This window comes from Aspergillus mulundensis (assembly GCF_003369625.1).
Source record: "Aspergillus mulundensis strain DSM 5745 chromosome Unknown scaffold_6, whole genome shotgun sequence".
NCBI lineage: Eukaryota > Fungi > Ascomycota > Eurotiomycetes > Eurotiales > Aspergillaceae > Aspergillus > Aspergillus mulundensis.
The window spans coordinates 969771-995987 of NW_020797894.1; the positions used below are offsets into that span (position 1 = coordinate 969771).

The 26217-nt window shown below is 47.0% G+C and overlaps 8 protein-coding genes across 8 annotated transcripts; 4 read left to right on the forward strand and 4 right to left on the reverse strand.

Moving 5' to 3' along the window:
* Positions 1 to 388: 388 nt before the first annotated feature.
* DSM5745_06501 (emp24/gp25L/p24 family protein) lies at positions 389 to 1181 on the forward strand (the record flags this gene model as incomplete). Its single annotated transcript, XM_026748517.1, has 3 exons — positions 389 to 583; positions 701 to 1096; positions 1164 to 1181. 3 exons carry the CDS (start codon positions 389 to 391, stop codon positions 1179 to 1181), a joined length of 609 nt encoding a protein of 202 aa, XP_026602821.1.
* Positions 1182 to 2457: 1276 nt separating this feature from the next.
* On the reverse strand, positions 2458 to 3826 carry DSM5745_06502 (uncharacterized protein; the record flags this gene model as incomplete). Its single annotated transcript, XM_026748518.1, has 6 exons — positions 2458 to 2834; positions 2881 to 2910; positions 2939 to 3386; positions 3443 to 3510; positions 3576 to 3612; positions 3671 to 3826. 6 exons carry the CDS (start codon positions 3824 to 3826, stop codon positions 2458 to 2460), a joined length of 1116 nt encoding a protein of 371 aa, XP_026602822.1.
* Positions 3827 to 5144: 1318 nt separating this feature from the next.
* Positions 5145 to 7062, forward strand: DSM5745_06503 (cytochrome P450; the record flags this gene model as incomplete). Its single annotated transcript, XM_026748519.1, has 6 exons — positions 5145 to 5291; positions 5347 to 5399; positions 5451 to 5613; positions 5659 to 5901; positions 5956 to 6150; positions 6196 to 7062. 6 exons carry the CDS (start codon positions 5145 to 5147, stop codon positions 7060 to 7062), a joined length of 1668 nt encoding a protein of 555 aa, XP_026602823.1.
* A 296-nt stretch (positions 7063 to 7358) lies between these two features.
* Positions 7359 to 8514, reverse strand: DSM5745_06504 (uncharacterized protein; the record flags this gene model as incomplete). Its single annotated transcript, XM_026748520.1, has 5 exons — positions 7359 to 7635; positions 7711 to 7861; positions 7958 to 8214; positions 8283 to 8390; positions 8456 to 8514. The coding sequence occupies 5 exons, from the start codon at positions 8512 to 8514 to the stop codon at positions 7359 to 7361; spliced, it is 852 nt and encodes a 283-aa protein (XP_026602824.1).
* An 845-nt stretch (positions 8515 to 9359) lies between these two features.
* On the reverse strand, positions 9360 to 10067 carry DSM5745_06505 (germin family protein; the record flags this gene model as incomplete). The annotated part of the gene is made up of 1 exon (XM_026748521.1): positions 9360 to 10067. One exon carries the CDS (start codon positions 10065 to 10067, stop codon positions 9360 to 9362), a length of 708 nt encoding a protein of 235 aa, XP_026602825.1.
* A 4063-nt stretch (positions 10068 to 14130) lies between these two features.
* Positions 14131 to 15864, reverse strand: DSM5745_06506 (Carboxylic ester hydrolase; the record flags this gene model as incomplete). Its single annotated transcript, XM_026748522.1, has 3 exons — positions 14131 to 14624; positions 14706 to 15174; positions 15262 to 15864. The coding sequence occupies 3 exons, from the start codon at positions 15862 to 15864 to the stop codon at positions 14131 to 14133; spliced, it is 1566 nt and encodes a 521-aa protein (XP_026602826.1).
* A 643-nt stretch (positions 15865 to 16507) lies between these two features.
* On the forward strand, positions 16508 to 18223 carry DSM5745_06507 (uncharacterized protein; the record flags this gene model as incomplete). The annotated part of the gene is made up of 4 exons (XM_026748523.1): positions 16508 to 16707; positions 17181 to 17560; positions 17615 to 18147; positions 18197 to 18223. The coding sequence occupies 4 exons, from the start codon at positions 16508 to 16510 to the stop codon at positions 18221 to 18223; spliced, it is 1140 nt and encodes a 379-aa protein (XP_026602827.1).
* Positions 18224 to 18746: 523 nt separating this feature from the next.
* On the forward strand, positions 18747 to 19556 carry DSM5745_06508 (pyridoxamine 5'-phosphate oxidase family protein; the record flags this gene model as incomplete). Its single annotated transcript, XM_026748524.1, has 1 exon — positions 18747 to 19556. The coding sequence occupies one exon, from the start codon at positions 18747 to 18749 to the stop codon at positions 19554 to 19556; it is 810 nt and encodes a 269-aa protein (XP_026602828.1).
* Between the last annotated feature and the right edge of the window lie 6661 nt (positions 19557 to 26217).

Below are 26217 nucleotides of genomic sequence, written 5' to 3' on the forward strand. Positions count from 1 at the left end.
TGCCTATAAGTCTTTTGTAGCTCATATAGGTGCCTGGATGTCCACTGTGTAGGAGGCATTTGTGGGGCACCAATAAAGCAGCCTCTAGGATTGCAGATAGATTTACAGCTTTCGTAGAGACAAAAAGCCGTAACATCTGTCGTGTAAAATCAACCCCCGATAGATGGAATGCTGACCACCGCAGTTGTAGAGCGGCGAGCCGTAGGTGAGGTGGTCCGAGCGCCTTGAATTTCTAGAGTGACGGGAGAGACCACCTTGCGCGTCAATCACGAGTAGACAACTACCATCCCACCACAAAACAACTCCACGCCGGGGCAGCTCGACCACTTCCTGGACCTCAATAATTTCCGTCGATACTCTGCCTAAAAAACAGAGAGCCATCGCAGCCATGCGTTTCTCCGCAGCCTCGCTCCTCCTTGGCCTTAGCTGGATCACCGCCGCCGCCGCACACAACATCCAGCTCCGCGCCCACTCACGAGAATGCTTCCACGAGAGCTTGCACAAGGATGACAAGATGACCGTTTCGTTCCAGGTCGGCGACCGGGAGTTTGGTGGGAGCGGAAATCTCGAGATTGACTTCTGGGTATGTTGAACCCCTCGCCGACATGGCTTGACAATGGCCTCAATTCCACCCCGGACTCGTTCAATTGATCTATCATTTGCATGGATAGTCACTGACATTATATTTTCTGTCCTATAGGTTGAAGACCCCCAATCCAACCGCCAATACTACAAGCAAGCCATCAGCTCCGAAGACTACTCGTTCACCGCACACCTCGACGGCAAATACGTCTACTGCTTCAGCAACGAGGGCTGGACCTCGAACTCCAAGGAAGTCTCGTTTAACGTCCACGGCATCGTTTACGTTCCCGAATCCGAAATGGCGCAGGATCCGCTGGAGACGGAGGTCCGCAAGCTTTTGGAGAACCTGGCCCAGGTCAAGGATGAGCAGTCGTACATTGTTGTCCGTGAGCGCGTACACCGCAACACCGCGGAGAGCACAAATGCCCGTGTCAAGTGGTGGAGTATCTTCCAGCTGGCGGTGCTTATTGGGGAAGGTGTTTTCCAGGTTTGGTGGTTGAAGAGATTCTTTGAGGTGAGTGAACTCGAATTTGCTTGTGGTGTTTGATGGGCGGGTTACTGACATTGTTTTGGATAAACAGGTTAAGCGCGTTGTCTAAAGTCTACGTTAATGAGCGAGAGGAGAGGTATTCCACGTGCCCGTGGAATGGGAGTACGATACTACGATATACATATTCTACCTTGGGAATCCCACTAGTTTCGAGTTTCACGTCATGAAATCCAGTTTCATTCCTGCCTAATGTTCCTGAGTTCCCGGACTACCCTGCCAACCTAGCATACGTGCAATCCAAACCAATAACCAATGGCCCAGGTTTCGTGCGATGAATTTCCCAGCTCTGGAATTTCTCCCCCATCCCATCACACAGCACAACACTCTTTCCCAATCAATCAGTACCAACTACACGTTCTCTAGTTCGAGGCCCATGTCGCCGTCACGAGGTAGGTATCAAGACGCAGGATCCACACTATCCAACACGGCATGCGTTCAAACGCCCGACATTATATCCGAGCCGTGTACATGCGAATACTCCCATTCCCCCGAAACCACCCCGGCGTGATACTATGGCCTCCCCGCATGCGTGAAGTGCCCCAGCACCACCTGTTCGAAAGCCCGAAATCCTAGGTTCGAACAGCGCCTTGAACTAGGAAACGTCCGACTAGATTGATATATCGCTACCGAGCTGCCTAAGCATGGAGCTCGATGGCCCTCACTGGAGCGGTCCTAACTGCTCCGCCGAGTTCTTGTCCATCCCCGGCACCCCCAAACCAGGCGCTATTCTGTACTTGGGCTTAGTGTCCAACATCAAGAACGGGCAAGCGAGAGAGCGCGGATGGATTGTCAAGGTTGGTCTTTATTCCATCTCTATATTCTTTGAACGTTGGTGAGGCCAAGATATGTACATGATAACGTACATTGATTTAGGAGTGAATAGTGCGTGAGGAACAATTGCAAGCGGACAACCACAACCAGCAGCATCTGAAGATTCTCTAATACGCATCCAGCCGACTGGAGTGTGCCTGTATATCTTTTGTTGTGTATCTGGCTTAGCTAAATACCTTATCGCCGACAGACAGTGCAAGGCCTCTTTTTGTCTATGAGTGGTAGGAATGATGTCCACCACATTCCTGAGTAGAGTGGTCACCGTGAAGAGAATGATCTCAGGGGGATTGTGGAAGATTGTCACAATTGTGAAGGCAATGGCTTTGGTTGGACCAGACATGCACAGCGTATAATCTACGCCTAGTCGACACCGGGTATGAATCTTGGGTTCAGCAAGAACCAACTCAATAGGGTGCCCCGCTGTTCCTCGCAGATCTACTACTGAGCCTCCAAAGAGCCGCGTGCAAACTGATAATCAACCAGCCTTGCAATCGTCACATCCGGCTATGCCGCCTCGAATACCCCAAAACATCACTCGCAGACCCAATCTCAACGAGTGGGACATTATCCATACTCTCGTCATTCGGCCGCTTCGCATAAGAAACCGTCAGCGAAGTCGTCTTGTTGATATTCCGCTCATTATATGACTTTGACTCTAGCGCTGATATTGACCCCCGAGCACGGCGACGCGAGAGAGACGGTTTATGTGATCTGGGGCGAGTGCCGGATGTGTAGTTCGATGGACCGTCGCTGCTGCCGAAGAGCTGCGGGCTGAGGCGGCCCAGGGCCTGACGCACGGCTGGCAGGCACGCGATTATTATGCATGTGTCGACTTCGATGACCGTCCAGTAGATTACGGGGTAGTAGTCGTCTGCTCGAGTTAGGAGGGCGAAGGGATGAGGGAGGTAAGCACTCACAGCTGAAATTCGACGTCTTCGCGACTTTGACTAGAGAGTATAGTCGGACGAGGCTTACGATGGTAATACTTGGGCCCTGAAGGTTGGTTATCGACATCGTGCGCAAGGAGAAGGACACCATACAAGAACCCCATGCTGAACAATACCACCATCTGCAGCTTCTTTCTCATGTCTAGTGACAGCCTAACCAGCCACGGTATAGGCAGCGCAATGATCAGAATATCCAGCAACGTGTTTGATCCAGCCATCGCCCACACCGTGGCGTTGAAGTTTGTGCATTTCCCAACGTGCTCTCCATCCCAGTTCGTCCAGGCATACGAGACCGGGGTACACTGAAAAATCACGGCCGGCACGAACCCAACACCCTGGCAGATGGACGCAACGCCCAATGCAATTGTCAACCGATGGAATGTCTCGGACACGAATATTTGGCGGAAGAACATCAGGAAGGAGAGCTTGGTGAATGTGAGGACGCTGACGTAGAAGCAGGAGAAGACCAGGAAGATCTGAAGCATATCAGAGGCTGCTTAAGCAAGAAAAAATGGAATGTTGGTTATCTTACCATGAGGACATTGTTGATATTGTTTGGATCAACCGCCCATAAGTCCTTTCCCATGCCGCCTCGAACCACTGGCCAGACGGTCAGTTTGCGCGGAGCCTTTGGTGGCTAGAGTGTGAGAGAATCGGATACTCACTCAACGCTATGGCAACGATCTGGCCCACTGCCAGAAGCTTCAAGCAAAGTTAGTTCGAGCACTTGAGACTTGAGCCAGAAAAAGACGGAGCATACGAAAGCCATCAGAATAAAGGAATCAGCGACACTGAACCCATGTCTCAGGACATTGTGCCACAGTCGAACCGAGACACCCAGAACGGTGAGAAAGGAGAAGATGCCGAGGACCACAAGAATAGTGGTTGTGCCATCCCGTGGTGATATGCCGCACATGGTATTTGTCGCATTTTTTGTCCCTAGGAGAAAAGCTCAGTTTCTCGGAGGAACTCAATATTGTGTTGTGAGGTACATACTGAGAGAGTCTGCTGCATCGCAACCGGCTGCAACGCATGTGGTAACCTGGCTGAGCAACGTTTCGTCCGCGCACATGCATTCGGCATCTCTTGGAGAGCAGGAAGACAATGGCAGCGCATTCGACATGCACTTCGCCTACAGAGGCTCCATTTCGTTAAGGTCCTCCTGTAGTAAAGCGAAAAGAAAAGAAAAGTCCAACAGGACACTTACAGCACATTGCGGCAGACCTAGCGAGACATCTTGGGCAAAGGCAAGGACACTGGCACCCAGAGCTACTGCAGCCACCATATGCAGGAACCTCATTTCCTCGTCGTTGACCTGCCGCAACAGAACGCCCGGGGAAAGGAGCGGACTTCTGGGGACATTGGACTGAAGCTGAGTGGAAGAGTGAGATGGATTCCTGGAGTTATAGGTGAATATGAACAATTTCAACGCAAATGGCGGCGCAGCGGTACTGGCCAGGAGCCTAACCAGGTACGGCCAGCATCCATCCTTCCTTCTAGGCTTGATATGATCTCGGCCTTGACGAGCAACATCTCTCAAACGCCAAGACAACGAGACTCCTTCCTAAACGGCGCTCTTGTGTATTAATGAGCCGTTTACCCACATTTTGAGCGATGGAACGAGCCGAAGGATGAGCCGGCAGGCATAGATCGCGGGATAACCGCCCTAGTGGAGGAACCGTCGCCTGTCAAGCAAAGCCATGGCCACTCATTCGCCCGAAGGACCGTTGAAAAACCCGCTCAATCCTAGATCCTTGTACACGCGCTGTGTTCAATTGCTCAAGGCTTCCTGTGGGGTTATTATCCCTGCAGCAAAGGGAAGAGGTTCATATATGGATGGCTGGGGCAATGAGGGAGTGGAATGGTTGAGGAGAAGACATGCCAGGACACGCGCCTGCTTTTCCGCCCATGCATTGCTCAATTCATGTCACGAGAACCCTCCTTCATGAAGAATTGCTTTATATTCCGCGCCACGTTGCAAGGATCTCGGATGCGACTGTGGAGGCACGGGCTTCGGACATCCCCCGACATTTCCACCTTCTGCCCAGATGGTCAACGGGCCAAGGGAGTCAGATCTAGCGTAGGCAGCTCCAATATCGCTCCAGCTAGCTCGCCCGTTATCAGTCAAACTGTTACTCTAGCGTGCAGTAGCCTCTGCGAATCACCGGCTGGCTAAAACAACAATCTATCTGTCCGTTTTCACTCGAATTCTCCTGCCTTCTTCGTGATCAACCATGACAGACCCTTCTCTCGTCTCTATTATTGCGGCCACAACCGCAGTCTTCATTTATCTTGTCATCACCTTGCGCAATGTAGGCCGACGGCCGGCAGACTACCCCCCTGGCCCACCAACGCTGCCAATAATCGGCAACTTGCATCTGGTGCGTCGGGCCATCCAAACCCTCCAGAATGCTTGACTAACTGACTTGCGGATAGATGCCATCAAAATATCCCCATCAACAATTCAAAAAATGGGCTGAAGAATACGGGTGCGCTTATCAATCAGTGAGCCTCTATATGACCGTCTCTAACTCCAGCAGCCCGATCTACTCGCTCGTGCTCGGCACAAAGACCTACATCGTTCTCTCCAGCGACGTCGCAGTCAAGGATCTTCTGGATAAGCGCGGCGCGAATTACTCCTCGAGACCAGAGATATTTATCGGCCATGAGATTGCCAGTGGTGGACTGCGACTGGTTACGATGGTAAGTACCTGTAGCCCTCTACTTGGCTTCGCTAATGCTAGACAGCCATACGGCCCGTTATGGCGAATGATGCACAAGATCATCCATGGGATCCTCAACATCCGAGCGGCCAAGGCCTATGTGCCCTACCAAATGCTTGAAAGACAGCAGATGCTGCTGGGGTTCTTGGAACAACCGAATGAGTTTGTCAAGCATCTGCGGCGCTACTCTTTCTCGTTGACGACGCAGATCATTTATGGGTTCCGTGCGCAGAGTATTCACCATCCAAAGTTGCAGCAGCTTATAACGGTCGGTTAATTCTCTTTGTGCCAGTGTTGGAGATAGATTGCTTACGTCGAAAAGTGCTTCGAATCATGGGGTGAAGTAGTCGGCAATGCCAGCGCCCAGATCTTAGACCTTTTTCCAGTGCTACGGAAGCTCCCAAAGTTCCTGCTGCCAAGCTATCGATACGCCCAGGAGCTACACAGGGTAGAAAGGAAACTGTACACGGATCTGTGGATGGATGCGAAACGGGAAATTCTGGCTGGGACAGCAAAGGTAAACAGTCCGACAAAGTCTTATACCAAACTAACATACATGTAGCCAAACTTCTGCGTCGACCTCCTCAAAGCCCAAGAAGTCGAGCAGTTCTCCGACGCCCAAGCCGGCTACATCAGCGGGTCCCTCCTCGAAGCCGGCTCCGACACAACCGCATCGATGCTCTCCGCCTTCGTCCTGGCAATGGTCGTCTCCCCGGACGTCCAAGCCAAAGGCCAGGAAGAGATCGACCGCGTCGTAGGCCCAGCCCGCCTCCCAACAATGGACGACGCCCCCGACATGCCGTACATCCGCGCCTGCGTGAAAGAGACGCTACGCTGGATGCCCACCGTCATCCTGGGGACACCGCACTGCGCCATCCAAGAAGACAGCTACATGGGCTACCGCATCCCAGCGGGCTCCACGATCATCACGAACGTCTGGGCCCTGCAAATGGACTCAAACCGCCATCCCAACCCGCGCGCATTCGACCCAGCCCGCTTCGTAAACGACACCCTCTCCGAGTTCGAAGCAGCCATGGACCCTGACGTCAGCAAACGCGGGAACTTTGTTTTCGGCACCGGGCGGCGGCTCTGCCAGGGGATGCACATTGCCGAGCGGTCGATGTTCCTTGCTATCTCCGGGCTTCTGTGGGCGTTTACTTTCGAGAAGACGCTTGGTGCAGATGGGAAGCCTGTAACGCCTGATATTGATGATTTGGTGGGTGGGATTGCGGTCCAGCCAGCGCCGTTTGGGGCGGTTATTGAGCCGAGGGGTACGGATAAGGCGGAGATTATACGGAAGGGGTGGAGGGAGTGTGAGGAGTTGCTGGATAGGGAGACGTATCAGTGGAAGGAGGTGCCGGGGGGTATGGCGTTTGGGAAAAATAAGGTCGGTTCGGGGTTGCCTATAAGCTGGGGCACTGGGAGATGATAGGGAAACGTAAGTCAGCTGTAACCGCCTCCCAGTCCGAGGGTTGTTTCAGGCATTGGATATGGCTCAATCAATATTCTTCGTCCTTTCCTATCCTGGGATCCTGAATAACCATAGCCAGGTCCTGTGATAGGTAGTTCAAACTCATATAAATTCCTCGGGCAACTAGGTGCTTAGCGCATGGATAAACCAGCTACAATCGTCGACAAACAAAGCCAGCACAGCACCCGCCAGGCCTGCCCTGCCCTGCAAATCCCAATCCGCCTTTCAATGAAGCCACCTGCATAGGTATAGATCTACTTCCTCGCAACCGTAACAAAAAACCTCTGCTCCAGCGCCGCCCCAGCCTCAACCTCCCTCCAAAACGCCCCAATCTTCTCCCTGAGCTCCCTTCCACTCCCCAAGAATTCATCCGGCTCCTTGTCTTTGTCCAGGTTATAGCTCAGCTCCTCCCACGCGCCCAGCACGGCGGTAGTCAGTGTGAATCGGAGCGCGGGGGTCGAAGGTGGCGTGTAGATGTGTGCTTCGGACATGCCGTGGCGAATGCAGTGCGTTGGGAGGGCTGCAAGCCAGCTATAGCATATGGATTGGTTAGTAGGTACGATTGGGGAAGGGGAAGGGGAAGAAGCGGGGAGGGTGGAAGTGTACTCATAACGTAACCCCGAGGCGTCAAGGTACCGTCTCCAAACAGCTAGATGCCGCTCTAGTGCTGTTGATTCTGGGAGCGTGCACGAGGTCGGCTTCACGACGCGTTGGCTGTAGATATCTGATTCGACCCACTGGATATACCCCCCGGGCTCTGCACTCGTCAGCACGCTGGTCCACGCCCTGAATAATACCTATGGCACCGGCACCGCAGTCGATGGTTGCAGGTGCTCCAATGGGGTAGACGTACTCAACATCTCCACCAAATTCGCCAACACCCCGCTGGGGTCATTATTCCGAACCTGGACGCCGAAATACCGTATGCACACGACATCATAGACCCCCTTCAGCTCCGCCGGTATAGGCTTGAGGACGTCCAATGTCCGTAGACTGACGTTCGACGGCAGCCAGTCCGCCGGCGGGAACATGTCGTCCGTGACGTCGAAGCCGTCGATCTGGACGCTGGATGGAACGGCTGCGTGGAGAGAGTAGGAGACTGGCCATGCCCTGCAGTATCCATTCAGGATCCATTAGCAAGGAGGCTGGACCAGGGTAATGGAAGGGCGGATTCATACCCGGTTCCCGTTGCGATGTCCGCGATCTTTGCATCTGGCGCGACGGGGATGGATGGGTGGAGGAGGTAGCCCAGGCTTTCTGTGACCCAGTAGTGCTGGAGGTTGAGCCTTGCTCGTGGACATGTCAGCTGTTTATGTGAAGCGTAAGGAGTACAGACATAGATAGGACATACCGTGCGCTTGACTGACTGCTCGTTTGAATCATATACTGTCCTTCCTGAAGAGGCGCCATGGTTTGTTGCTGAGTTCTTGCGACCACGTCAATACTTTGAAGATGAAAATGCAGAGTGATTTCCAAATCAGAAGCTTAGCATCTTATAGAAGTACATACTTTCCCAACCCCTCGATGCCGCACTTCAGAGCCGGATCCCAGATCAAAGCTCAGCGGCGGACTTAGGGCTAGTGGAGTCCAAGATTGCAAATACGCTTACGCTTACGAACACGCAGCTGCGCTGATGGCTAATGAGAGCGAGAGAGCCCATGCCCAGTTCGTAAAGAGCTTGGCTAAGCCCGTACTATGGTGGTGGAAGTGTCAGGATGATTGAGTGTCACCTGCAGTAAATTGCGAGAGATACGCTACAGGAGGACTGGGAATGATGTCGGAGATATCCGTCTGACATTTAGGTACTGTTTCAGGAGGTGAATGTGTCTAGAATAAGCAGTGAGATAGAGGACTGGCTTTGGGGTCTTCGCGTAGCACAGCCCGGGGGGAGGTAGGCAGTGGCGCACTTAATGAACTGCCTTGCAGACCCGAAGCCGGGGTATATGATAAGCAATGGTATTATAACTATTGTTGTTTCATGTTGGAAAGGACTGCTAGGGAGATATGATATGATATCAAATACTATAATTAATTGCAGCATCTACGGTAGGCTTCGATCTATTCCAACAACGAACCAAAAACATGTAAGACCGTACAGAACAATAAGAGGAGCTCTATAATAAAACATTCAACACAGCAGTTAGGCCAGTCTTTGACCCATTCAAACAGAAAAACAAGAACAACCTCTATAATCCATCCCACTCCACCCACCCAGCACCGAGTCCATCTCACCCCCCAGTCCCTTCTCATCACCATCACCTCTTCTCAATCCCACACTTGCTCAGACACCCCTCAACCTCAATTGCCAAACTCTCCGGAATCGCCTGTCGAACCTTCTCAATATCCTCCCCGGCAATGACCCCCCCAAAACTCGCCGCAACAACATCATCCCCAAACCCAAACATCTGCCTCGCAACCATCCCCACCGCAAACTCCTCACTATTAAACGCCGCCGTGAAATTCGCAACCTCACACTCCGGATTCACCTGCGTATGGAAACTCCCCTGCGGGAAAACCGTCATCTGCCCCGCCGTCAAACTCGTCTTGATGACCCGCGCCTTCCCCTCGGCATCCACCACGCCCGCCTCGGGAATCATCTCCGTCAAAACATGGCCCGATGTGAGCGTTAACAGCTCCGTTGCCCGTGGATGAAGGTGCACGAAGGACATGCTGCATGCGGGCAGTGAGCCCATGTTGAAGGAGAGGCCGGTGCCGACGAGCGGGGGGAAGTTCTGGCTTGTGGCGATGGGGGTCTGCGCGGTGGTGAAGTCGAAGATAAAGTCTGAGTCGTTGGGGAGGAGGGCGAAGCGCTCGGTGGCCGTGGAGGCGAGCTTGAGCTGGGCGGTTAGGCTGAGGTCGTTGGCTGCGGCGCGCTTGGATATTTGTGATGTTGGAGCGGCGCTTGCGGGGAGGGCGAGGGCGAGGGCAAGGGCCGCTGTGGTGGACAGGGTGTTGAGGAGCATGGTGGTGGGTTTGGTTTGGTGGGGAGGTTGGGTTAGGGTTGTTGGGTCCGAAGTTGATGGAGGGAAAGTGGTCTGGATGATGGCATCGAGGTGCCTTTCAGGGTCTTTATATACCTGATTTCTACATGAAGTCTTGGTTACTGCGTATAGAGCCTGTTGTGAGGCAGTATGCGTACCTAGTATGCGTAACTCAGCCACGCTTGGCATTGTCCAGCCCAGGGACACAATCATCTGCATAACTTAAACCAGAGCCTCAGCAGAGAGGTGATTGGCCACAGCGTATTCGGTAACCAGAGGCCGGAATACGCACCTGAATACGCCGCTCAGCCCTAGTTCCGCAGCGTCCCCGCGCCCACGAGAACAACATTTTACACCGCAAGTATCTTGGAATTAGAACAAGTGGGAATAAAAACAGTTAAAGCTAGTTAGAGCGGATGCCTGCAAGATCTTGTTTTCCTGCCGCAGACGTATACGTTTCCAGGTTCAGGCTTGAACTTGGCCAAGGCAAAGTCCAAGACCGAAGGCAGCCAGTCGGTCTCGAACTCATTGTAGATATGGAATGCGTTCTTGGGCCCTATTGGCGTATCAGGAACCTGGACAATATTACAGGACTTATCTATTCGATCGACGTCCTCCGTGGTCCCTAAGCTTGATGGATCTTGCCTGAGCGTTGTGTATAAATATACAGGAAGCGAGCTCGATGACAGTAAAGTAGGTAGAACCCTGACATACCAAATATATACCAAGGACATATTCGTGTTTCTTGGCAAGGCTCACCACCACGAATCGCTATATTAATCTCACCACCCGCCGGGTCGGCTCCCCAGGGATCCGTGTACGACCTGAGACCTCTGGTCGCCGACCACCGGGGTCTAGGCGTCGCTCCAGGGCCCAGTCGGCGCAGAGATCCGTTCAAAATGACGAAGGAGGCGTAGCCACCGAGAACACCGACTGGCCTCTGTTTCCTAGTTAGGATAGCTGTTGGAAGGCTTGCTTGAGGCCTGAGGCATCCAGGCGAGCTCTATATAAAGGCCTAGATTCGCGCAGCTAGAAATCTTCAAGTACTCCTTTCTGTACAAAGGTCCTAAACCCTCATTGGTCGGATCCCATCACCAAAGCTTCGTTGTTGTTAGGGAACCTCAAGGCACACTGTCTGGGCTTCTTCAGCTTGACAAGCCATGAGTCTGCCGGAGCGACAAGACAATCGTGATGCTGCTTCTTGGATTGCACGGTTCCTTGAAACTGGCAAGATGCCAGACTTGGAAGATATAAATTCCCCAGCTCAGCGGTTGATTCTAACGGCAACTGACGAGTATCGCCAACGCTCGGCACGAGTGGAACATTCTCCGCAGGCTTTCGAAGCGGTTACAGAGAAAGAGGTCCGCGTTGAATATATTCTTAGGCGTGAGAAGAAGGCGACGCACAAGTCCAGATCTAGACAGAATGGCTCCAGCTCCAAAGATGATGGCCGGAAAGAACGAGGCAGGAAACATCGGCATGACTCCAAGCGCAAGTTGAAGGACGACAAATGGCGCCGAAGGTTCGAAAGGCTCCAAGATTTATTGGCATTGGAGAACCCCGGCCTTGAGATATCCAGTCGTGAAGAATTCAGAGTGAAGACCGTGGAAAGAGTCTCTCTTGAGCGCTCTATACGCTTTACAACCTCAAGGCGATGACGGGGCTTCGAGGTTACCATCCATAACCCAATGGCCTCCGGCTCTATTTGGGCTATTGCAGACACCTGCTCCAGCGGTACCTGGCCTTGACCTGGTGGAGGGCGGCCGCACGTTTTCAGAGACATGATTGTACACTCGGGTCCAACGCCCCCTGGCTGTGAAGTTTAGTCTCGATTGCCGATATCGCCGATTACTGGACTATTTTACAAGCCATTTGTTCATCAGCTCTCAAAGCAAGCCGGCTTCGACCGAGCGTACCGGACGACGACTCGCCGCGCTACCATACAACACGGCGGGCGCACATTCACGATCGAAGGCGACTGCTGGGGCTCGACGTGCCAGTTCCACTGCACGTCGGACTTTGGTGGCTTCCCTCAGACGTGCCTGGTTCTGGATGCGGGAGGGAATGATCTTGCTGAGGCGAGTGACTGCGATTGGGCAGGGTGGATCTGTGGTCTGGAGTTGGACGTGGGTGATGAACTGGAGAGGGGAGTGTTTGTCGTGGGGATGATGGGAATGGGCCGCTTCGTGGTAAATCTGGTTCGGGCGTTGAATCGATGACTCTAGCATGATAGCGAGCTTGCTTGGTTTGCATGCCTTGCTTTTCGTGGTTCTGACTGAGTCTGTGTTTGGAGCTGGATGACAACTTGGAAGCGCTTTGTTGGTCGTGGGTACGCACGCTTGGACGTAGCCCATCAGACATGAATTACCACCTCCTATCTTATACGGTGTTAGCTAAAGCTTGCTTATTGTAGTCATATATTGTTGTAGTTCTCGCCCACAATCTTCCAGTTATAACCCCCCGGTGCCATGGTAGACGTACTTGTTGGCTTGAAGCCGTTGAGTCAAGGCTGTTTGTCCGCGCCGCCATTCAGCTTCTCCCAGGGGATAGAGGGGGTCAAAAGTTCACCCACATGAATCCGCTCCTGTCAACATGCGTATTGATCCTAAAGAGGCAATACTGCGTCGATGAAAATCCTCCATACCCTCACCTCAAACTTGGGCGCCTTGGTGGATTTGCCGTCATGGTTGTATGGCCAGCCTGCATAGCCCTAATTATCAGCCAACTTCGTCCAAGAACATTAAGGGAAAGTAAAGAGAGCGTCATACCATGATACCCACAACTCAGCACACTCCTCTTCCCAACATCCACCGCATCCTTATCAATAAACGGGTACGTGCGGTGGCGACAGACGCTATGGAATGCCTGAATGGATACGTTCCTCTTTATTCTTGACCAGGAGGAAGTCGAACCCCTCGATCTCGATCGATCTCGAAGCGCAGGTAGCTTCTCCTCTAGATGGAGGGCTGACTCGGCCTTATCAGGGCCTCATCGTCATACAGAGGTCGGACGCCGAGCCGGTCTCCAACTGCGGTGCTGGAGATAAGCTGGCCTCCTCCAAGCGCCCGTAGCCCTAATCGGGAAATCCGAGTCGATCCCGAGGTCCCAGGCCCCGCCTACTGAAACATTTAACATAACCTTACCCTCCTGGCTTACACCGTCCTTGGCAATTGCAAAACTTTCATTACTATAGGTTAATAGCATAAATGTTATTATAATTAGCTTTAGTATAATAATAGCAAGCCTTACACGCTGTTTTTACACAATTAGTCCGCGACCGCGAGAACGGGCTGGGTATTCTGACCAACACTGTCGTCGCGAGCATCGAAGAGGGTAGCATACCGACGTAGCCGGGCCGATGACGGGGCCATGGACGGCCTGCCCCAGACGCATCTGCGTGCTGTCGTGCCCAGACTGGTCGATTTCGGGACTGGGGATGTAGAGGTCACGCATGCGTGGAGTGGATGCGTGGCGTTCACGCAGGATGGGAATCCGTTTATTGGGAAGTGGCCTGGGCCTGGACGGGCGCATCAGGGGGTTTGCGGTGCGTATCAGGGGATTGGCATGGTGAGGGCGTTTAAGTCGGCACAGGTGCTTGCGAAGTTGATTGTTGGGGAGGAGGTGCCGGGGGACTTTCCAGCGAGTATGGTTGTTACGGGGGAGAGGCTGGCGAGGTTGGAGGGGGTTGTTAGGGCTAAGTTGTGATTACTGGACCTATGGTAGTCATCTAAACGGTGGATTCTGACAGTTTAGTAGGGAAGGGAGCGGAAATCATTCAAAAACATTGTATTAAGGTGTATTCGAATCACCAGTCCTTGTTCCAAAGCTCTGCAATTTATTTCTTCCCCTAGACGTATTCAGTCAACAGTCCTTTTCATGCCAGAAGCACTTAATGCCTTCCCATGATTCCATAAGCCGCTCGTCTACCCTGGTGGCCCTACTGGAAGGCTAGTAGGCGATACTCTGCAAAGAACCTGCAAACCGTCGCTGGCGAGGAAGCTGGAGCCCTACTCGCGACTCCACCACTGCCACTCTAACCATATCCTCAACCAACCTGCGACACCCCGACCCTTCCCCACCAAAACCTCGTCTGCTCCCTGGCCCAAGCATCATCCACGAACATCGCAACAGCGCCCTCATTCCCACCCCCAACCAACTCCCCAATTCCCTCCCCAAACCCCAGCACCCCTGGCCTCTCCGCCTTATACACCCCCCAAACCGGGCGATCTCCATACCACCCTCTAACAGCATTCGGATCCCCGGCCACAATGAAGCTCGTCAGATACGCATGCAACACACCAGACAACTCCCTCTGCGTCGGTGATATGCCCGTGATCTCCGCATCATACGTCTCGTAAAACATGTTATCGCCGTGATTTGCGCGCCCCACAACGGTGCGCGGGAGAGCCCAGTGGTATAGCCAGATGCCACCGGGGTTCTGGCTCGACGCGAAGTGCGCTGTTTGCCGGACGGGTGCGACGCAGGCGTAGTGCGCGTATGCGGCCTCGAGGCGTTTATACTGCGAGCCTAGGCCGTGCGCTGTTCTGGTTTCGGTTTACGGCGAGGTGGGGTGCGTTGAGGGGTCTGGGTATAGGGTTTCGACTGTGTCGAGGTCGAGACTTGAGAGGGCGGGGAGGAGATTCGTCCAGAAGGCTTGGAATGCGGACGGCGAGTCGATGTTCGCGACGTACATTGTTCCCTCGTTTGTGGTGAAGCCGGTTAGGATGGGGACTATGTGACACAGGCCTTTGGTCCAGGACTCGAGGTGGGCGCGGGGGATGAGATCGTTAAGGTTGTCTATCACGGGTTGGAAGGCCCAGCGGAGGGAGGGGTTGTACTTGTCGAAGACGGCGGTCTGTGCGGAGGTGATTGTCTCTGTAGGGAGGGCGCGGAGGAAGGGGAATATGTCGATTTCGGATAGTTTGGACGCCCCGAGTTGCTTGAGGAAGTCTCTGAACTGGGCTTCATGGATAGCGGCGTTGTAGGGGCGGACAGCGCGGAATGTGGGAGCACCGGACTCGATGATGACGCGGTGGAAGCGGGGCTTGCTTGGGTTGGTTTCGCTGTAGTTGAGAAGGTGGTGGCCAATCTAGGGGCTTTCTTTAGCTCTGCAAGGCTCACAGAGGATGACGAAAAGAAAAGAAAAGATGTAGATACCGAGTGAGCCCCCGCAGACAGGCCAACGAGCGTAACAGCATTTGGAACAAAAGAACGGAATGTTCTCCTGCACCCACTCCATAAGCAGAACCTGATCACGCAATCCCAAATTCAGAGCGCCCTCGTTCTTTGTGACGGTAGAAGGCAGGAAGCCCAGCGCACCCAGGCGATAGCCAAAGCTCACAGCGATAAACGGCTGTGCGAACCACGCGACCATGGACGAGGTATTATGCGAAGCCGCAGAGCCGCGGTTGAACGCACCGCCGTGGATGTATATTGCGACAGGAAGGGCTTTGTTGGCTTCATGTTCCCTGTCGACGGTGCCATTGGGGCTGCTCGGCCGGAAGACATTTGCTGTTAGACAGTCTTCGCTCTGTTTAAGTTGCGGGCCGGTCTGGATGAGGGCCTTTCCGGGGGCGATGGGCCCGTATTTGGAGGCGTCGATTGTAGTGGACGGTGCATGGGGGACTTTGAGTGCTGGGCGGAACCGGAGATCGCCCACTGGGGGCTGGGCATAGGGGATTCCCAGGAAGGCGTCGATGGGTTGAGGGAAATCGTTCTTGAGTTGGATGCCGATGACTCTGCCTTGAGGGAGGGCGACGGAGGGGCGTGGTTCTGCCATGTTCGATGTGGCTATTTTCGATTATACCGGAAGGAGGACGGGCTAAGGGGGAGGATGATATGTCGGGGGCAGAAGTAGTACCGAGACGAAAGGGCCGGCTTCTTATCCTGCAATCTAGGGCTCTCCGAGGACTCCGTTGGAGATGTTGGAAAGAAGATATCAACCGGATAATACGCTATTGAGTAACCCTAACGCCTGGCTTTCTCAGGGTGCTACTCCTAATTGCACTCGTCGTCAAGGCATGCTATCAGTCGGACTTTTCGGAGACTTGGATGGAAATGTCTATTTTGTAGATGTATCACTGGATGTTGCTCACGCTTGTCGGCTCGAATAGCAAATGATCTGGAGAGAAGCGCCACATGCAGAGAGCCTGAGATACAGATAAATCCTGGAAATCTCCTTGGCCCAACAGTTCATGATTGTCAATGCTGAATGTCCGCGTAGGTCCGAGACTACCTATCGATATTGTCTGGGCATGAGACCTCGGGATGTTATCTGATATATCTGTTGCATTGATAAACAGACCTATTTAACCTCCCCAGACTACCCTAGCATTATCTTCCGGCATCCTACACAACCTTTCTTTGTTATATCCCCCAACACATCCAATCGTTCTATGTTCCAAGACGCCAAAACAGCAAACATGCAAGTCCAGTGGACGACGCCGAGAAAAGCCCTCGCACCGAGGAACATTCCCCCGAGAAGGACATCCAGGCAGGGACCATCCACAACCTGGACCAAGGCGAGGTCTTCCTCCGCCAGAACGGCTTCACAAACGACGATATCCAACGCTTCCTCAATGACACCGCACGCAAGAAAGCTCTCGTCCGCAAAGTGGACCTGGTTCTTCTCCCCTTGTTAACAGGCACGTACATGCTGCAGTATATCAACAAGTCCGCACTCGCATACTCAGCGGTATTCGACCTGCTCCCGTCTACAAATATAACAAGCGACCAGTACAGCTGGCTCGCGAGCATCTTCTACTTTGCCTACCTAGCCGCGGAGTACCCATGGACGCTCCTTGCGCAGAAAACCAAGATGGCAAAGGTGGTTGCGGGGAATATCATCTCATAGGGCGCGGTTTTGATGGGTACTGCTGCTGCGAAGAACTTCACTGGAATCGCAATCTGCCGGTTCCTTCTAGGTGTTTTCGAAGCCCCGATTACTAACTGTTTCATGATGATCGTGGGCATGTGGTATACACGGTCCGAATAGCCGTTCCGTGCGGGCATCTTCTATTCCTGTAATGGGTTGGGGGGGATGGTCGGTACGTATCTCCACTGCCTGGATACTGATGGAGCATGCCGTACTAATAGCACAGGCGGCCTGTTGACCTTTGGCATTGGGCAGATCAACGGGATCGCCGTCTGGAGGGCGATTTTCCTTATCCTTGGAGGCATCACGATCCTCTGGGGTGTAGTAGTCCTCATCTTCCTCCCGGACAATATCTTGTCTGCTAGACTGTTCACACCCGAGGACAAGGCGCTGCTCGTCGGTCGTGGTCGGCTTGCTCGCACTGGTATCCTAAACCACCAAGTCAAATGGTACCAGATTCGGGAGGCGTTTACAGACCCCCAGGTGTGGATTATTTTCCTGTTTATGTTGCTGAATGAGACGATGAATGGTGGCATTGCCAGTTTCAGCAAACTTATTATCAAGGGCCTCACGGGCGATAGTCTGATGACGGTTGTGCTGGGTATTCCACCTTCTTGAATCTTGAGAGATAGACTACCTAATCAACCTGTTCTAGGGATCCCATTCGGCGCATTCCAGATCTTCTGGACCCTTTCCGGCACGTTCCTCGCCTCGCGCATCCCCAATCGTCGCACCATTGTGATGGTCATCTACCTCCTCCCTACCATTATCGGCGTGTGCATCATGTGGAAGCTCTCCCACGAGACGCAGAAAATCGGCGTCCTTTTCGGATACTACATTGTCGGGGCGTATGTGTGCTCCCTGGTTCTGGCGCTCCAGATGCCAGCTACAAACCTAGGGGGGTATACCAAGCGTGTTACCAGGGTTGCTCTCGTGTTCCTGGCATACTGCGCTGGGAATATCATTGGCCCACACGCGTTTCTGGCCGAGGAGGCACCGATATATCAGACGGGGTGCAAGGTTATCTTGTCCTGTTCTTCGGGGCAGGCTGTGTTGGCCTTGTGCCTGCGGTTCTTGTTACTCCGGCGGAACAAGCAACGGGATGCTGCTGCTGCTGCTAGTGCCGCTATCACTGCTGATTCAGGTACGGCGGGAGAGCAGGAGTCGGAAGACCTCACGGAATTTGAGGTAAGCTTGGAATCCGATCTATATCTGTGTTCGGTGCTGACCAAAGTAGAACCCTCGATTCCGATACGTGCTTTGAGTGTTGATTGGGCGGAGGCTGGTGGTATTGCAAGGTTTATGGAAATGTGTATGGATTGTAACCTAGGATTCCGAGTTTGGCATCTGCTAAATATCTCCAGCTCAACTGGGCTGGAAAAGCAGGACTTTCGGAGATACCATACCATACCTACCTATCTACCTACCTGGGGTACGCTAGGCATTGATCTAAATTATGAAAGTAACGCCTTTTCTGCACTTCCTTTCTTCTAAGTACAACATATTCAACTACTCCATGAGCGTACGCTCAGCTGTCGACTCCGAAATGTCCGACTTTAGCAAAAGCCCCTTATCAGATGCTCCGATATGTCCGACGTTAGCGACAGCCTTTATCATTACCGTAGGATCAACTCCGAACATGCCGACGGGGTTGTCGGTCATAGAATCGATATTTAAATGGGTAAATGATATATATATGAATGCCCAGGCCCGGACAAGAAGTGCCTACTACCACACTACATCATCATCTTCCCATTATTTCTCTTCTTTGACAAGAATCCCTCACCATGAAATACCCAGTCGGCAAACACAACAAAGTCCGCCGCCTGGCCGACAAACGAGCAGACTACGACCTCAACACCGTCCACACCATCATCAACCAATCCCTCCTCTTCCACGTCTCCTTCCAACCCGACCCAGAAGACCCCTTCCCAACAATCATCCCCATGCTCGGCGCCCTAGGAAACCACGACCACCCCAGCGCCGGGCTAGACGAGCCGCTGGACTGCTACATCCACGGCTACATCTCCCCCCGGATGTGCAATCTCGCCAGAGCCGCCATGTCCACGGGCCTCCCCGGCCTCCCCGTCTGCATCTCGGCCGCCAAAGTCGACGGCCTGATCCTCACGCTGTCCGCCTTCACGCACTCCTGCAATTACCGCTCCGCCGTCCTCTTCGGGCACGCGAGTCTAGTCACCGACGAGGCGGAGAAGATGTGGGCTCTGCGGCTGATTACGAATAAGCTCATCCCTGGCCGGTGGGACCAAGTGCGCAGTCCGCCGAATACGGCGGAGCTGGTGCAGACGCAGATTCTGAGGGTGCGGGTGACGAGTGCGAGTGCGAAGATCCGCGCCGGACCCCCGGCCGATGATCGGGTGGATGTGGAGGATCCGGATGTGCAGGAGAAGGCGTGGGCGGGTTATGTCCCGCTGGTTGAGCGCATGTTGGATCCGATTCCTAGTGCGTATACGCAGCGCAAGGAAGTGCCGGAGCATGTTAGGGGTCTTCAGCAGGGGTTTAATAGGCGAGCGGATGACTACAATGAGATGCTGGTTAAGCAAGTTCGCGAGCAGGTGATTACTTGGGGGACTATCTGAAGTACCCAAAGGATGGTATTGGACTTGGTTGTATATAATTGAATGGATAGCCTTGCATCCGATGTCGGCGCCGCCGCCTGACTTAGGGTTTCGTTTCGAGACGACATCCGCCTGTATTCTACTTTCAAACCAAAGTAGAAATACATTCTTTATGCTGGTATTATGGATGTTAAATATCCGAATTCATCCGCATTACTCCAACTCTAACAGCCCATCCCCGAAAGTCTCCGAAGCATCTCGGATCTTTCGGATCCTCCCTCCAACGTAATCCTCATCGACGTTATCATTTGGTGATGTGTCGGAGGAAGCGGCCATTGCGATCCTAGCCACTTATCGATTGGAGCAGACGGCTTGAAGAGATCGGCTATGCAATCAGATCCAGGGCCAGGGCAAGGGGCCATCCAGCGAGGTAAGGCCAGACCCCGGCCAAAGAAAGCAAAGGCGTGTCAACGATGCAGAGCCAGAAAGCAGCGGTGCGATGGCCAGGAAGTCGGCACATGTCGCAATTGCAGGTTGGCGCGAGTGGGCAAGTCGAAACTTGGTGCGGAGGGTATCCGCAGTGGATGCTGACTGCTGCACAGAATGCATACCGGCCAGCCATGAGCCCATGGATCTGTTCTCTGTTTCATATGTTACCAATCTCGAGCAGCAATTAGCAGATCTCCCACGGCACCACGAGCAGCAAACCTCTCGATCCAAATCCCCAGATCATCCTGAGTCCCGCGTCACTTCAACGGGAGCCGCCCAGGTGAATATCTTTCACCAAGTGCAGGGCTTTCCCGATCTTATGGACCTCTCGTACATACCATCAATCTCCCTCTCAGGAGATACGGCAATGGACATGAATTTCTCGCAGGCAAATGAGAACCTATTCTCAGTCAGCCAGCCAGAACCGGTAGCAAGCGCCTCCAGCCCGATCTTGAGCACGGCAGGAGGAGCAAATGCCATTCCAGACGCTGCGCAACCCCTCACTCAACCAGCGATGTTCGAAATCCCAATCGGCGACGGTGCTTCCTTCTTCCAGACGTACTTCGAAATGATCCATCCCCGCTATCCATTCCTCGATGTCGAGGAGTGCAGCGGCGCGTTCCTGAGATGGAAAACCGGCCAGATGACTACAAGTAGCACTGGTTACGACAACGGCTGGTCTCTGTGCCTCTTGAAACTGGTACCTGCTTCTCGTTGTCCAGTCAGAAGAAACCAACCCAAAGGCAACTGACCTACTCCCAGATCTTCGCCAACGGCGCAATCCTCCAGCACCCGTCAGTCCACAGGGGGGGTATTAAGTATAGCAATAGTATAGTTGTAATAGCAAATTATTAGCAAATATAGCTATACTATTATATTTTAAGAAATTATAACACTAATAGTATATTAAAAAAAAAGTATATAAAAAATAAAAATATATACGTTTTGCTAATATAAGTTTGCGTGTAAAAAATAAATTACCTAAAATATATTTAATATTTATAATATATTTTAAAAAAAAAATATAAATAATATATATTAAATATAAAAAACATGTATTTAAAGCGCTTAATATATATTAAATATATATTAAGTAAACTAATATATATTTATTAGGTTTAATATACCTTTAATATATATTAATTTAATTAATATATATTTAGTAGGTTAAATACATGTTTTTAGATTATATATATAACCAAGTAATAAAAACCTACCTAATATTTAACCTAATAATAGTTATTATAAAGTATTATATTAGTAGTTTAAAAAGCTTAAAAATATTTAAAAAAAAAAATTATTAAAAAATACTAGGTATTATTACTAGGGATTATTACCAAGGGGAAATTAATAAAAATTACTAAAAATTAGTAGGGATTACTAGGAAGCGCTAAAGGTTTTTAGGGACTAAAAATAGTTAAATAATATATTTAAAGAGTACTAGGGAGCACTAGAAAGCGCTAGAAATTATAGCTAGTAAAATTAATAAAAAAATTAACAGGAAAATTAATAGGGAGATTATAGCTAAAAATTACCTTTAAATAATACTAAAAATTAACACTAAAAATTATTATTAAAAAATTAATAAAAAAATTATTATATATTATTACTAAAGGGCGCTAAAAAGTATTACTAAATAGTAATAAAAAAATTACTAGAAATTAATAATAAAAAGTGCTAAAGGGTGCTAAAAATTACTAGGGATTACTAGGGATTATTAAAGCACTAAAAATTATTAAAAAAAGCATAAAAGGGTGCTAAAAATTACTAAAAATTACTAGGTATTATTAAAAAGCGCAGGAGGGTACTAAAAATTACTAAAAAGTGCTAAAAATATTACTAGGGGTTATTAGTAAAAAGCACTAAAAAGTGCTGGGGATTATTAAAAAGCGCTAGAAAGTATTAAAGGGCGCTAGGGATTGCTAAAAAGCGCTAGTAAAGAATACTAAAAAGCGCTAGTAAAAAGTATTAAAAAGCACTAGTAAAGAGTACTAAAGAGCACTGGCAAAGAGCTATAAAAAGCGCTGGTAAAAAGCTATAAAAATTATTAGGGATTACTAGTAAAAAGTAATAAAAAAAGTAATAGGAAGAGTAATAAAAAAAGTACTAAAAAGCCTTATATATTACTAAAAAGTATTATATAATAATAATATTACTAAAAAGTATTAGGGATTGCTAGAGCGCGCTAGTAATTATTAGGTATTATTAAAAAGTACTTAAGGGCGCTAAAGGGCGCTAGGGATTACTAAAGATTATTATAAAGTGCTAAAAAAAGTGCTGGTAAAAAGTATTAGTAAAAAGTACTAGTAAAAAGTGCTAAAAAGTGCTAGGTATTACTAGAAAGCGCTAGGACACGCTAAAAAGTATTATAATTATTAAAAAATACTAGGGTTATTAAAAAGTGTTAGTAATTATTAAAAAATGCTACAAGGTGCTAATAATTATTAATATAAAGTACTAGTAAAAAGCGCTAAAAATTACTAAAAATTAATAGGTATTACTAAAGAGCGCTAAAAAGAGCGCTAAAAAAAGTGCTAAAAAAAACTAAAAAGTATTAAGAATTACTAAAAATAGCGCTAGTAAAAAGTACTAAATAATATTAGGTATTGCTAGGGAGCGCTAAAAAATACTAAATAATATTAAAAATTACTAGAAAGTGCTAAAGGGCTCTAGGAATTACTAAAAAATACTAGGGATTACTAGGGATTACTAGGAATTACTATAAATTATTAAGAATTACTATAGATTACTAGGGATTACTACAAATTATTAAGGATTACTAGGGATTACTAGTAAAAAGCGCTAGGTAGCACTAGGGGGCGCTGGAAAGCACTAAAAAGTATTATATATTATTAGGGAGCGCCGGGAAGTGCTAGTATTATTAAAAAGTACTAAAAAATACTAGATAGTATTAAGTATTACTAGGGAGCACTAGAAAGTGCTAGGGAGTATTAGGGATTACTAAAGCGCGCTAGTAATTACTAGGTATTACTAAATAATACTTAAGGGCGCTAAAGGGTGCTAGGGTTTATTAAAAATTACTAAAAAGTGTTAAAAGCACTAGAATTACTAAGAAATATTAAAAAGCGCTGGGATTACTAAAAAACACTAAAAAGTACTAAAATTACTAAAAAATACTAGAATTACTAAAAAGCGCTAGGGGTTGCTAAAAAGTGCTAAAGGGCGCTAGTAATTATTAAAAAATACTAGTAAGCGCAGGTAAAAAGCGTTAGTAAAAATTACTAATAAAAAGCGCTAGGGATTACTAAATAATACTAAAAAGTATTAAAAATTACTAGGGATTGCTAGGGATTATTAAAAAGTAATAAATAATATTAAAAAGTGTTAGGGATTACTAGGAATTACTAAGGATTATTAAAAAGTAATAAAAAAATTGCTAGGGATTACTAGTAAAAAGCTATAAAAAAAGTAATAAAAAGTATTAAAAAGCGCTATAAACTAGTAGCGGAGATTATTAAAAATTACTAATAAAAAATATTAAAAAATATTAATTAGTGCTAAATATTGCTGGTAAAGATAATAAGTAATATAAATAAAAAATATTAATAAAAAGGCATAACTAGAGGCGGAGAACAAGTATAAATCTTATTTATTTAAGGTAAAAAATTATAATTAATATAAAAATATAGTACAAGGCTAATTATTATAAACCTAGTTTAAAGTGCTATATTAATATCCTAGGTATTTAATAATTTAATAAAATAGTGGTAGGGTGTTATATTTAAGTAAAAATAAAGTAAAATAGGTTTTTATGGCTTAATAGCTTAGTAAGTAAAGTAAAAAGGTTAAATTATATAATTAAACTTAAAAAAGTGGTATAAATAATTAAAATTTATTATAATAAGTTTATATAGCAATATTTAATAAAAAAAGCTAGGAGGTAGGCAGGTAATATATATTAAGTATTAAGTATTTAAATTTTAATTTAGCTAATAAAAACATAATAAAAAAGGCAAGAAAATAATAAAAATATAAAGTAAATACTACTTATTTAGTAAAATTAATTAGCTAGGCTAAAAAAGCAAGAACTAGGCTTATTAAAGCACGCAGGAAATAAAAAAATAACCTTAATAGTATAAATAAAGGCCTTAAAAAATAATAATTTATAAAAAAACCTTAATAATTAGGGAAAAAAATATTATAGTTTAATATACTAGTTACTAGTTTAGGTAAATTTAAAAAATTATTTAAATAATTATAGGAAAGAAAGCGGTTGCGTAGGTAATTAAAAAAATAATAAGCTATAAAAAAACCTAATTTATTACTTAAAAGTAGGTATAAATATAATAACAGTACAGCGGCTAAAATAAAGGTATATTAAATATTAAGGCGCCTGTGTTAAAAACACCTTATTTATATAAAAATAAAAGTAATTAAAATTAGTAAAAACTCTAGGGCGCCCCGCGGGTAAATAAATACTAGGTATATTATATAATATATAAGCCTAAATTTTAAGGCAGCATAATTATAATTTTAAAGTTTTTTTAAGTAAAAAGTAATAATAAAGGTTGTAAATACCAATGTTACTAAGTAATAAAAATAGTTAAAGTAAATAGTAGGGTATTAAAAAGTAATAGTAAGAAAAAGTAGTAGTTATTTATATAGCTTTTTATTATTAAACTTTATTAGCTTTTTTTTATTATAATAGTTTTTTTTAATTATTATATAAGAATATCCTCTCTTTTCCTAATACTTTATTAAAACTATTAAATAAGCTTATATTTGCTTTTAGTTTATATAATTTATAAAAAAGACGCTAAATATTAATTAATAGTAGTATTAATAATTATATTTTACTATACTAGTATATTAATATTATTACTAGCACTATTAAAGTCCGCCTTAAATATTAACTTTTAATTAAGAAGCTTTTTAAAATATATTTTCTTAATGTCCTGTTTGCCTCCTATCTTTAATTAAGCTATTTAACGCGTTAACTATTAAATTTTAACCAGGGCTTGTATATATTTTTTAATGCACTAGTAGAAAGATAAGGGCTGCGTACCTTTTTAAAAAAAAATCCTAAAAATAGCTACTAGGTTAGCCTTAAAGCACTAGTAACTTTATTTATAGTATTAATAATATATTAAAATATAGCTAAAAGCATAACTAAATATTTTATTTATATTACTGGCTATGGTACTAGGGCATACTTTAATATAAAGTATAGTGGTAACTATAAGTATTTTAATATTTTTAACTTTTAAAAAGGTTTTTAAAGCGTGTCTAGTATAGGCAGTAAAGTAGTAATATTTATTTATAAAATTATTAATATAACCTAAATAATATATGCTTAGGGTGTTTTAAGGTATACTTTAATATAAAGTATAGTAGTAACTATAAGCTTTTTAAAAGTACTAATATAGGTAAATATAAATTTTAAACCACTTTTTATTTTAAATAATTATTTTTATTACTTATTAGCTAGTAGCTTAATTTTATTATTATAATAGCTTATTAAATTACTAGCCTTAGTAACCTTGCTATAGTATTTTTTAAAGAAAATAAGATTAACTTAATAATATTTAACTATTTTTAATTTTTTAACCTTTACTTTTTTTAACTATTTTCTGGTTTTATATACCTGGGCTAAAATAATAGTATATATATATTACTTAATTTTTTTTTATGCCCTTTGCATACCCTTAAATTAATAGCAAGCTTTATTAAAAAAAAATAGCAGGCTACTAAGGAAAGGCAAAAAAAAAGCCTTATAAAAAATAAGTATAAACAGGCTTATTTTATACCTGCGTGAATATTATACTCCTATACTTAAATCACTACTCCTGCTATATTTTATATACCTATATTAGGTATAATTACTATTTTAGCGCAGGCTATTTTTAATATAATATACTATAGGTAGGTAAGGCGGTAAGTCCTTGCTATTAATAACTTATAAACTATAATTATTAATATAAGTTTATACGCATGCTTTATTAGTAAAGTAAAGCACCTTAACTTTTAAAAAGGGTCTTAAAGCGTGTTTAGTATAGGTAGCAAAGTAATAAGATTTATTTATAAAAATAAAAAAAAAGGTAAATAAAAAGCCCTTTAAAAAATAGGCAAGAAACCTTTTTAAATAGCTACTATTAATAAAGTAAAGCACCTTAACTTTTAAAAAGGGTTTTAAAGCGTGTTTGGTATAAGTAAGTAGTAAAATAATAAGATT